We start from the raw sequence: 12,133 nt of genomic DNA, 5'->3' as shown, positions 1-12,133 counted from the left end.
GTAGCAATATGCTAATACTGTTTTCTAAGCCTTTTAGCCAATATGTCTAAACAACACATAAAACTTAATTATCATAAGCTAATAGTGAATACCTATATTGATATTTATACACCTCTACTGGAATCTTTATCTAGATAAGAATATAAACATGTAGTCTCTAACTTACTTATAATCAGTGTATTGTTTATCTTATTTCAGATGATTAAATTAGTATAATAGTACCTGTTGCCGGTCCTTACAGTCAATACTTCCATACTATCATTAAAACCAAGTATTTCTTGGTTTGATTTCGTTTTGTTTTCCTTCCGCAGAAGAAGAGCGTCTACCACTGCAACAAATGCCGGCTCCAGTTCCTCTTTGCCAAGGATAAAATCGAGCACAAGCTGCAGCACCACAAAACTTTCCGCAAGCCCAAGCAGTTGGAGGGGCTGAAGCCAGGCACCAAGGTAGCACCCGCCAGCATGGCCCATTGGGTGGGGGGAGGGAGAGTCTGGGGCTTCGGCAGAAGCATGCTAGTCCTCAGTGGCCATGTTCAAGGCCCTCGAATCCAGAGCTACTTGCCCTGGGGTGAGTCAGAATTGCCGCCAGGCGGTTAGCCAAGGGAATCTTCACAATCTTGGGTGAGTGGTTTGCCTTTTAAGCCAGGCTAGCAAAATGCTTGTAGGTGTGACGGCAACCATGTCCAGCCTGGATATGTAAAATTTCCAGACATTTTGAAGCCATTTTGTATCCCCTGGAAATTTGGGGTGGGGGAAATGGAAGTAGATGGCAAAAAATCTTTAAAATATTGTATATATCTACAGTGTAGGAGTGGCGCAGAGTGTTAAGCTGCAGTACTGCAGTCAAAAGCTCTGCTCACGACCTGAGTTCGATCCTGACGGAAGTCGGTTTCGGGTAGCCGGCTCAAGGTTGACTCAGCCTTCCATCCTTCCGAGGTCGGTGAAATGAGTACCCAGCTTGCTGGGGGTAAAGGAAAGATGACTGGGGAAGGCACTGGCAAACCACCCCCAAACAAAGTCTGCCTTGGAAACATCGGGATGTGACGTCACCCCATGGGTCAGGAATGACCCGGTGCTTGCACAGGGGACCTTTACCTTATACAGTGTAAGATTTTTTTTCCAGTGCTCCCCAAAAGGTCCTATTTTTTTCACTCCTTAGACGTTTTCATGGTGTTAATTTGGAAGGAAGTGAAATGCTTTGTTGGGCAAGGCTTTTCTCACTCAAAAACAGAAAATATTTCATAGGGTGTCGTCCCCCGTCCCCCCCAGCCGCCCTTTCTCAAAATTTCCCTTTTTTTCCTTTGGAAAAACTTTTAAAAAACTCAAACTTTTTCACGCTATACCCCTTGAGAGTGAAAAGCCTGTCTTAAAAAGCATTTTGTGTGCGTAAAGTGCTGTCAAGTCGCAGCTGACTTGTGGCAGGCTTTTCAAGGCAAGGGACTAATAGAGGTGGTTTGCCATTGCCTGCCTCTGCTTAGCAACCTTGCTATTCCTTGGCGGTCTCCAATCCAAGTACTAACCAGGGCCGACCCTGCTTAGCTTCTGAGATCTGACAAGATTGGGCTAGCCGGGGCCATCCAGGTCAGAGCATGTTCATTTCTACCCTCTCTTAATCCACCCCTGTAACCTGAGGTGAGGAATGGCAAAGTAAAACATTCCCAAATGAGACCTCTGGTCAGAACCTTGCAATAAGATGTTCAAGGCGAGAGATGTTCAAAGGCGGTTTGCCATTACCTGCCTCTGCATAGCAACCCTGGACTTCCTTGGTGGTCTCCCACCCAAGTACTAAACAGGACCGATCTCACGTAGCCACTGTAGACTCTGCCCTCTAGACCGCTGGTGACTTGAGCCAAAATCTAAGGCGTTGGATTTTTTTGCAGGGCTCCTTTCCTTCTGCTGGGAAGAGCCGTGCACGCTTTTATTTCATCTCTCCCTTTCACGCTCGGCTGCAGGTGACCATTCGGGCATCCAGAGGTCAGCCCCGGACAGTGCCCCTCTCGTCCAATGACGTGCCCTCAGGCCTCATGCCAGACACCGGCTTGATGTCGGCTTCTTCGGACCCTCAGCCCAACTTCCCGTACCCGCCGTTCCAGAGGAACATCCAGAAGAAAGCCGTCAGGAAAATGTCAGAACTTCTTACCAAGTTTCAGGCTAAAATAGTGTTTTTTTAAAGAAATAATGTTTTGCCCTTGCGGGGGGAATGTTGCGGGATGTGTCAAATGGCTCAGTTTTCTCCTGTCCGTTCTTCCTTGGGGTGGAGATTACTCTGAAATAGTGGGGTCGTGTTCTAGCTGGTAGGCAAGCCACGCAAATGGGGAGGGGAGTGGTTCAGCGGTAACAACCCCTCTTTGAATGTAGAAGGCCACGGATCCAGTCAGCCCCCAGCATCTCCCGTTTTAAAAGGTCGAGCAGAAAGTGATGGGAAAGATCTCCACCTTGGAAAGCTGCTGCCGATCAGAGTAAACCAGCATGGCGAGCCAGCGTGGTGTAGTGGTTAAGAGCAGTGGTTTGGAATGGTGGACTCTGATCTGGAGAATTGGGTTTGATTCCCCACTCCTACATGTGAACACATGAAGCTGTCTTATACTGAATCAGACCCTTGGTCCATCAAAGTCAGTATTGTCTACTCAGGCCGGCAGCAGCTCTCCAGAGTCTCAGCGGAGGTTTTTCACATCACCTACCTGCCTAGTCCCTTTAACTGAAGTTGCCGGGGATTGAACCTGTGACCTTCTGCATGCCAAGCAGATGCTCTACCACTGAGCGGCAGAAGCTAATCTGGTGAACAGGATTTGTTTCCCTGCTCCTCCACATGAAGCCAGCTGGGTGACCTTGGGCTAGTCACCACTCTCTTAGAGCTCTCTCAGCCCCAGCTACCTCACAGGGTGTCTGTTGTGGGGAGGGGAAAGGAAGGTGATTGAGCCATTTTGCTGTCCGGCCCCTGACGCGGCCATCTCTTTGTGTCCACAGGAGTGTCCTCGGCAGACAGACGTGCCTGGAATGCAGCTTCGAAATCCCAGATTTCCCCAACCACTTCCCCACCTACGTCCACTGCTCCCTGTGCCGCTACAGTACCTGCTGCTCACGCGCCTACGCCAACCACATGATCAAGTAAGCTGGCGCGAGACAAAGACAGACCCGGGTGCAAGCCACCAGTGCTGCCAGGACGGGTCGTCCCGAGCGCCGGATTCACTGAGGATCTTGGCAGTTAGAAAGTGCAAATTACGATTGCGAAGAAATGCTTGGGGACGAGTGGACCACAAAAGCTGAGAGCTCAGAACTCAGGGATGGCAGCTGAATATTTCCCAGGGTGGCTGACTCTTTCCTCCAAGACAGGCAGAAGCTAGAGAGCCAGCGTGGTGTAGTGGTTAAGAGCGGAGGTTTGGAGCGGTGGACTCTGATCTGGAGAACCGGGTTTGATCCCCCACTCCTCCACATGAGCAGTGGAGGCTAATCTGGTGAACTGGATTCGTTTCCCCACTCCTTCACAAGAAGGCAGCTGGGTGACCTTGGGCACAGCTCTCTCAGCCCCAGCCTTCCTCACAGGGTGTCTGTTGTGGTGAGGGGAAGGTGATTGTAAGCCGGTTTGATTCTTCCTTAAGTGGTAGAGAAAGTCAGCATAGAAAAACAGACTCTTCTTCTTCAAAAAAAGGTCCAGTCTGGATATTGGATGTCCGGATAAGGGATACTCAACCTGTTCCTCCCGTTCCCTCTGACTAGTAGCCCCAGAGGTGCGGGGTCTAGCGAAAAATTCTCCAGGCACCCAGCAGCCAGCCTCTCGTCCATCCTTCTGCATGGTGGAGCTGCCAGTCTCTTCTAGGAGTCGGAGAGGGAAGAGAGCCTGCTCTTTGGGCATGACCGGAGCCGGCAGGGATGCCCGGTCTTGACTTGGAGCCGGACGGGAGAGTGTCGATAGGCTGTGAGCAGGGTCCAGCCAGATAGTTAGAATCAAAGAATCATTGAGTTGGAAGGGGCTGCACGGGCCGTCTCTCGTCCAACCCCCTGCTCAATGCAGGACCAGGTTCCATGAGTCCATCGCGACGCTCACCTTCTGCCTTTGTTTTGTGCTTTGTCCTTCGAAACAGCAACCACGTTCCTCGCAAGAGTCCGAAGTATTTGGCCTTGTTCAAAAACTACACCGTCTGGTAAGGGGCAATCCTTCCAAATGAGTTGCTGCCTCCCCAGCAGGCCCTGCCTTGCGGTTTGGCCTTTTCTTTGTCGCACGTGTGCAAACTGGTGTAGCATGGTGTAGTGGTTAAGAGTGGTGGTTTGGAGTGGTGGACTCTGATCTGGAGAACGGGGTTTGATTCCCCACTCCACCACATGAGTGGCAGACGCTAATCTGGTGAACTGGGTTGGTTTCCCCACTCCTCCACATGAAGCCAGCTGGGTGACCCTCGGCTAGTCACAGCTCTCTCAGCCCCACCTACATCACAGGGTGTCTGTTGGTCACAATTAACTCTTTGGTTAAAATTTTTAATAACGTTTTTATTGCAACTGTTTTATCATTTTAATATATTTCTTTTAAGCTATGGAGATACTTTCAGATTTGATATCTACCCTTTAAAAATCCTTTTTAAGATTGTAATTGTTTCCTATGTTCTGGCGAAAGCTGTAAATAAATAAATAGCTGAAGTGACTTATGGGAATACTAGGAAGCGCCCAAAGAAACGCAAAAAGGGTTCAACGTATCCCGCTGTGGCAGGATCTGTCAGCTGGCAGCTGGGGCCAGGTGTGGAGTTAGTGGGTCGCTCTTCTTCCGCGGGGAGGAGTTTGGGTGGGGGGTGGTTGCGTTTCCTGGCACCAAGCCTGGCCCCCTCTCAAGCAGGCCCCCCCTTTTCTCTTCCCTCTCCTAGTGGGGTGCGGCTGGCCTGCTCTGCCTGCCTCTTCGCGACATCCGAAGGCGATGCGATGGCCAAGCACCTGGTCTTCAACCCCTCTCACGAATTCAGCAACGTTGTGCTCCGAGGTAAGGGCTGGAGGGGGCCGCTGTCGCCTGCCTGGCTCTTCCTGCAGCATCTTCTCCCGGCGCTCGTGCAACCAAGCGGTACAAGCGAGCCAGAAAATGTCCCTTCCTCCCAGTCCCTCACCTTCTGCAGGAGGGGAATAGGAAAAGGAGGGCAAGAAGACCTCCTTTTATTTCAAGCGTGGTTTGTAGCTCTTCCTGGCTTCCATCCCACACCCTCATAGACCCCCCACACACACCTTGTCATAAGAACATAAGAAGAGCCCCGTTGGATCAGACTGGTGGTCCATCTAGTCCAGCATCCTGTCTCACACAGTGACCAGTCGATTCCTCTGGAGGTCCAACAACTGGGCATAGAGGCTGACGCCTTCGTAAGAATATCAGAAGAGCCCTGCTGGATCAGACCAACCAGTCCAGCATCCCACCTCACACAGCAGCCAACCAGTTCCTCTGGAGGGCCAGCAGCAGGGCAGAGTGGTCGAGGCCTTCCCCTGATAAGAACATCAGAAGAGCCCTGCTGGATCAGACATCTAGAGAGTCACGCTCCAATGTATCAAGCCCCCCCAGAGTCTGATAGTAAATAAAAGACGTAGTTGCTGGCGTGATTATTGAGCCGTGGGTGTTATAAAACATACAGTGTCTGATTATAATAAACAACTATCAACAATGTTGAATCGTTTTGCTTTGTATGTTTTATAACACCCACGGCTCAATAATCACGCCAACAACTACGTCTTTTATTTACTATCAGACTCTGGGGGGCTTGATACATTGGAGCGTGACTCTTTAAGAGTTATATATTTTGTCTGTGGGTCTGATTGTATATAGCATTCCCATGTTAATTACGTTGTGACTCACGTGGTTGTTGTTTTCAATATATACAATCGGTTGGCCTTTGTGCTGGGTTTTGGATTTCAGATTTGCTTTCCAGCATAGGTTGTATTTTTTTTGTGTGAATCAGACATCTGGAGCAGCGTCCTGTCTCACACAGTGGCCAACCAGTTCCTCTGGAGGTCCAACACCAGGGCATAGAGGCCATGGCCTTCCCCTGATGTTGCCTCCTGGCTCTGGGATTCAGAGGCTGACTGCCTCTGAACATGGAGGTTCCCTTTAGTCCCCATGGCCTAGTCTCTGCTGATAGACCTCTCTCTCCCTCATGAATCTACCTAATTCCCTTTTAAAGAGATCAGTGCCTGTGGCCGTCACAACATCCTCTGGCAGCGAACGCCACATTTTATTCACTTGTTGTGCAAAGCAGTATTTCCTTCTGCCCCTCCTGACTCTACTGCCCATCAGCTGCATTGGATACCCTCGAGTTCTAGTATTTTGGGAGAGGGAGAAAAACCAGCATGGTGTACTGGTTAAGAGTGTGGAACTCTAATCTGGAGAATCGGGTTCGATTCCCCACTCCTCCACATGAAACCTGTTGGGAGACCTTGGGCTAGTCACAGTTCTCTCCGAACTCTCTCAGCCCCACCTACCTCACAAGGTGTCTGTTGTGGGGAGAGGAAGGGAAGGAGATTGTAAGCTAGTTTGAGTCTTCTTTAAGCGGTAGAGCAAGTCGGCATATAAAACCCAACTCTTCTTTTATAGCTCTGTGTTTCCAAAAAAGGAACATATTTTTGCTGCTTTGACTGCTCTGAGACTCCTTTTGGTAGAGAAAGTCGGGGTATTAAATTCAACTCTCCTCCTCCTCCTCCTCTACTCTTTCCACCCCGCACATAATTTTATAAACCTCTGTCATGTCCCCCCACCCACTTAGTCGTCTCTTTTCTAAATTGAAAAGTCTCCAACTCTTCAGCCTTTCCTCATTGGGAAGGCACCCCAGAAGTTCTTCCCTTCGTACCTGTCACACCTGCCTTTGTCCTTCCTTCCTCTTCTCTCTGTCCCCCATTTCTGATGCTGCGTCAGGCCACAAGCCAGGGCCTGGGAGGGAAGGGTCCAATGGGGGGGGGGGAGGTTCTCATTTCCTGTTTAAAATTCATCTGAGGGCAGCTGAACACTCTGCGGGATCCAACCCAGAGTGTGGCAGCTGGTGACGGAGAGCCTCCCCATCTGGAAGTCCTCTGCTGAGTCCAGCTGGTGTGGAATTGTCAATTTCTTTAAGTGCATGGGAAGCCAGGGGTAAACCAGCATCCCGACCCTGTATTTCCTCTAGTAAGCCTAACTTCCTGTTTCTCTCTCTTTTAAACAGGTACTACCTGGACTTCACTTCCAAGGTAAATCCTTCACGGTTACTCAACTGGTGGATTTTGTTGCCTGCCTCCCATCCCATGTGCAGAATTTTTCTTTTTTCTTTCTAAAGAGCCAGCGTGGTGTAGCGGTTAGGAGGAGTGGACTCTAACCTGGAGAACTGGGTTTGATTCCCCACTCCTCCCCATGAGCGGTGGGGTGGACTTTAACCTGGAGAACCGGGTTTGATACTCTGCTCCTCCACATGGCAGCAGACTCTGATCTGGAGAGCTGGGTTCGATTCTCACTCCTCCACATGAGCGGCAGTCTCTAATCTGGAGAACCGGGTTCGATTCCCCACTCCTCCACATGAAGCCTGCTGGATGACCTTGCGCCAGTCGCAGTTCTGTCTGAACTCTCAGCCTCACCTACCTCACAAGGTGTCTGTTGTGGGGGAGAGGAAGGGAAGGTGATTGTAAGCCGCTTTGAGTCTCCTTAAAAGGTAGAGAAAAACAGGGTATAAAAACCAACTTTTCTTCTTCTCAAGGAGGCTTCTGATCTCTCTCTTTTCTTTTTCTTCCCTTAAAGGCACAGCCAGCCTTTCGATGGAGGCGTGAAGGCGCCAGCTCCTACTTACTCCCCAAGCGAAGTTGCGACCGTGAACACGCCATCTCCTTCGCCGGAGGAAGAGAAGAACGAGGCAGCATCCAAGGAGGGGCCCGAGGTCGTCCAGGAGCCGCCGCCCGCCCCCGAGGAAGAGTGCTTAAATGTGGAAGAAGACCAAGGGGAGGAGCAGCCCGCGAAGGAGACGCCTGAACCTGTCAGCAAGAAGGAGCAGCTTTCCTTGAAAAAACTCCGGGTGGTCCTCTTCGCTCTGTGCTGCAACACAGAGCAGGCGGCCGAACACTTCAAGAACCCCCCAAGGCGGATCCGGCGCTGGCTGAGGAGGTTCCAGGCCTTCCAGGAGGAAAACGTGGCCTCCTTGTCCGAGGGCAAGTACCTGAGCTTGGAGGCCGAGGAGAAGCTGGCGGAGTGGGTCTTGATGCAGCGCGAGCAGCAGCTGCCCGTCAACGAGGAGACCCTCTTCCAGAAGGCCACCAAGATTGGGCGGTCCCTGGAGGGGGGCTTCAAGATCTCCTACGAGTGGGCAGTGCGCTTCATGCTCCGGCACAACCTCAGCACCCACAACCGCCGGGCCGTCGCCCACCCCCTCCCCAAAGACGTGGAGGAGAGCGCCAGCTGCTTCATCGAGTTCGTGCAGCGGCAGATCCACACCCAGGACCTGCCACTCTCCCTGATTGCGGCCATCGACGAGATCTCCCTCTTCCTGGACGTGGAGGTGCTCTCCAGCGACGACCGAAAGGAGAACGCCCTGCAGACGGTGGGGACGGGCGAGCCCTGGTGCGACATCATCCTGGCCATCCTGGCCGACGGGAGCGTCCTGCCCACCCTCGTCTTCTACCGGGGCCGCATGGAGCAGGCCGCCAACGTGCCCGAGACCATCTTCCTCGAGGCGAAGGAGAGCGGGTACCACGACGACGAGATCATGGAGGTGTGGTCCTCCAAAGTGTGGCGGAAGCACATCGAGGGCCAGAACGGCAAAGGCATGCTGGTCCTGGACTGCCACCGGACGCACCTGTCGGAAGAAGTCCTCTCCATGCTGAGCTCCTCTGGCACACTGCCGGCCGTTGTCCCGGCTGGCTGCAACTCCAAAATCCAGCCTTTGGACGTTTGCATCAAAAGGACCGTGAAAAATTTCTTGCACAAAAAATGGAAGGAGCAGGCCAAGGAGATGGCGGACGCCACCTGCGACTCGGACATCCTCCTCCAGCTGGTCTTGTGCTGGCTGGCTGAGGCCCTCGAGGTGATCGGCGACTGCCCTGAGCTCGTGCAGCAGTCTTTCCTGGTGGCCAGCGTCCTGCCCGGCCCTGACGGCACGGCCAACACGCCCACCCGCAACGCCGACATGCAGGAGGAGCTGATTGCCTCGCTTGAGGAGCAGCTGAAGCTCGGCCAGGAGCCCCGCGACGAGGCTGACCTGGAGGACGGGGCCCCCCACGAGGACCCCGCCAACCCCGAGATCCTCCACCAGCTCTTTGAAGGGGAGAGCGAGACGGAATCCTTCTACGGCTTTGAGGACGCGGACTTGGAGCTGATGGAGATCTGAAGAGCCCGGCCGATCCGGAGGAGGGTTTTTTTCCTTTTTCTTTGTTTTTAACTCCGCGTTGGAGGGAGGCCCTTTTCGCTGCCTGTGGATTCGTGGGCGTAGGAGTTTCGTAGGTGAACAAGCGGACTGATAGCCATTTTACGCTGTTCATTTCCTAAGGGGTTTTTTTTGTGCTTAATTTTTTTTTTTAAATCACTGTATTGGTATTTTCTGAAGATATATTGTGGGTGAATATTTTTTGGCATCTTTCTTTACCTCACTGTATTATAGTTTCTGGGGTTTTTTTGTTTTTATATTGTGCAAAAAGGTTTTTAATTATACTACATCATCAATGTGACCTTTTTTTGAAGACAAGGAAAACCAATATGTAGCTAATGAATCAGTATCTCTAAAAAAAATATCTTTTTTTGTCTTAATTTGTCTTAACATCGATTTTTTTTTTCTTTAACACTTGGACCCAGAGAAGTAGGATTCTGAAGTAACTTTTTTTCCTTAAAAAAAAATTACTATAACACATGGAACTTTCTAGAACTGCCCACGGACATTTGGGATTGCCTTTTTAAATGAAAAACAAAAACAAATTATATGTGTGCATCGTTGTTTGCAGGAGGGAGAGGATGAATCCCGCCTGTTCTATTGCCAGCCAACAAGTGGATCTTTAGACTTGGTAGTACTGTACTTTTTAACAAAGGGTCGATTGAAGATGCACTCGTAGAAAGTTACCTGGAATTCCCCGATAATTGGCGTAACAGCCTTTCCCCAGCTGAGAAGCCGTCAAGTCACCTGCTCAGTGGACTCGCTGACAATGTTATACTACAGAAAAAAACCGAGCCCCCGTCTCGCCAGTCTTTCGGGGCGAGACAATCGGGGAGGCTAATTCCATACCGGACTACTAACTCGCTCTTTTAAAAACTACCCGTAAGCTATTTGCATCCTGCTTTCTCCTATGGCGTCAAGACACTACGTTCCCCAGAGGCCGTGGCTCCGATCAAATCCATCTGAGACAATGCACAATGGAGGAAAGCTTCCTTTTCTTATTTTCCACTGCCAGCGTAAAAAGAAAAAAAGAGGAAAATGTCTTTTCTACTGTTTGCATGTTTGAGTTTTTTTAAAACTGTAACGTATTATGGTCTAAAAAAACAAACACGAAAACGTTTTGACATGACAAAAAAGTGGGACCCCCCCACCCCGCTCCATTTGTTTTTGTTGAGGTTTCAAGCACCTCGCTTTACCCACCGTCTCCCACCCACCCCCAGTGACTTGCGAGCAGCGGGAGATCGGGCGGGGCCAACCTGTAAATGGTTCATCTTTGAAATGTACATATGTGGAACATTTAATAAAGCCAGGGAAATGGATTTATAAATGCGCTTTTTTATTACAGAGACTGGGTGGGAATTTCCAGCAGAAAATGTATTCCGGGTGCTGTCAAGAAGAGCTTGCCCCATGAGAACATAAGAAAGAGAATGCTGGATCAGACCAACAGCCCATCAATTCCAGCAGTCTGTTCACCCAGTGGTCGACCAGTTGCCTCTAGGAAGCCCATAAGGAAGACCGCAACAGCATCCTCCTGCCCGTGCTCCAGCCTGATGAGAACCAAGTTTTGAGTCCCCGCTCCTCCACATGAGCGACGGACTCTAATCTGGTGGACCAGGTTGGTTTCCCCACTCCTCCACATGAAGCCAGCTGGGGGACCTTTGGCTAGTCACAGTTGTCTCCGAACTCTCTCAGCCCCAACAACCTCACAAGTGGTCTGTAGTGGGGAGAGAAAGGGAAGGCGACTGTAAGCCAGTTTGATTCTCCTTAAAAAGGTAGAGAAAATCGGCATATAAAAACCAACTCTTCTTCTCCCCATTAAGTGGTACAAAGAGGCATGCTGCCTCTGCTACTGGGGGGGGGGGTAGATGGCCGTCATGACTGGTAGCCATTAATAGCCCCCATGAATTAATAACCACCATGAATTTACCTGCTCCCCTTTTAAAGCCTTCCAAGTTGGCGGCCATCACCACATCCTGGGGCAGGGAGTTCCACAATTTAACTGTTCACTGTGTGAAGAAGTACTTCCTTGTGTCTGTCCTGAATCTCCCACTCTTCAGCCTCAGGTTTGCCATCCTCCACGTGGGGCCTGGAAATCTCCAGGAATCACAGCTTATCTCCAGACAACAGATATCCGTTTCTCTGGAGAAAATGGCTGCTTTGGAGGGTGGACTCCATGGCATTATATCCCACTTTGATCCCTCCCCAAATCCTGCCCTCCCCAGGTTCCTCCCCCAAAATCTCCAGGTATTTCACAACCTGGAGTTGGCAACCCTAGCTTCAGTGGATAACCCCGCGTTCTAGTATGAGGGAGAAAAGCTTCTCCTTGTCCACTCTTTCCATACCATGCATAATTCTATAGACCTCTATTATGTCTCCCCTTAACCACCTTCTTTCTAAGTTGAGTCCTTCCCCTCCGCAAACCCTGCCCTCCGCAGGCCCCACCCCCAAAATCTCCAGGTATATCCCCACCCAGAGAATCATCCCCAGGGAGACAGCAATGGATGTGGTATGTGTCTGACTTGACCTCTGTGAGTCAAGAAGAGCATAACAGATCTGAGATCTGGGAATCCAGCCAAAGCGAGTGGAATCTCAGAACTTTCTGGGCCCTCTGGAGGTTCTCCGTGGATCTGGCTTGCTTCTGGGAGCCTGCTCCAACCCGAGACTTTGTAATGAACTGGTTCAAGTGCCTGCCTAATAGAGACAGAACTCAACTGGAATTCTCTTGGAATGGCAGATCAAGGCAACGGAGACCCTCTTTTAAGTCTGATGTCCAATCCAATCAGATTGGTTTCTCCC

The 12,133-nt window shown here is 50.7% G+C and overlaps 1 protein-coding gene across 1 annotated transcript in view; it reads left to right on the top strand.

Annotated features, from left to right (window-relative positions):
• The window catches only part of POGZ (pogo transposable element derived with ZNF domain), a 28,353-nt gene extending 19,031 nt beyond the window's left edge, over window positions 1-9,322 (top strand). The window contains exons 12-17 of the mRNA XM_056853134.1: window positions 312-446; window positions 1,952-2,124; window positions 2,967-3,107; window positions 4,082-4,141; window positions 4,853-5,026; window positions 7,729-9,322. Of these exons, the coding sequence (XP_056709112.1) occupies window positions 312-446; window positions 1,952-2,124; window positions 2,967-3,107; window positions 4,082-4,141; window positions 4,853-5,026; window positions 7,729-9,301 (2,256 nt within the window). The 3' untranslated portion in view covers window positions 9,302-9,322. The remainder of the gene's footprint in view (window positions 1-311; window positions 447-1,951; window positions 2,125-2,966; window positions 3,108-4,081; window positions 4,142-4,852; window positions 5,027-7,728) is intronic.
• The last annotated feature ends 2,811 nt before the right edge of the window (window positions 9,323-12,133 follow it).

The sequence above is a fragment of the Euleptes europaea genome, chromosome 7, assembly GCF_029931775.1.
Source record: "Euleptes europaea isolate rEulEur1 chromosome 7, rEulEur1.hap1, whole genome shotgun sequence".
Classification (NCBI taxonomy): domain Eukaryota; kingdom Metazoa; phylum Chordata; class Lepidosauria; order Squamata; family Sphaerodactylidae; genus Euleptes; species Euleptes europaea.
Note: the sequence above shows the minus strand (reverse complement) of the source record. Positions and strands in the feature narration are given on the sequence as shown.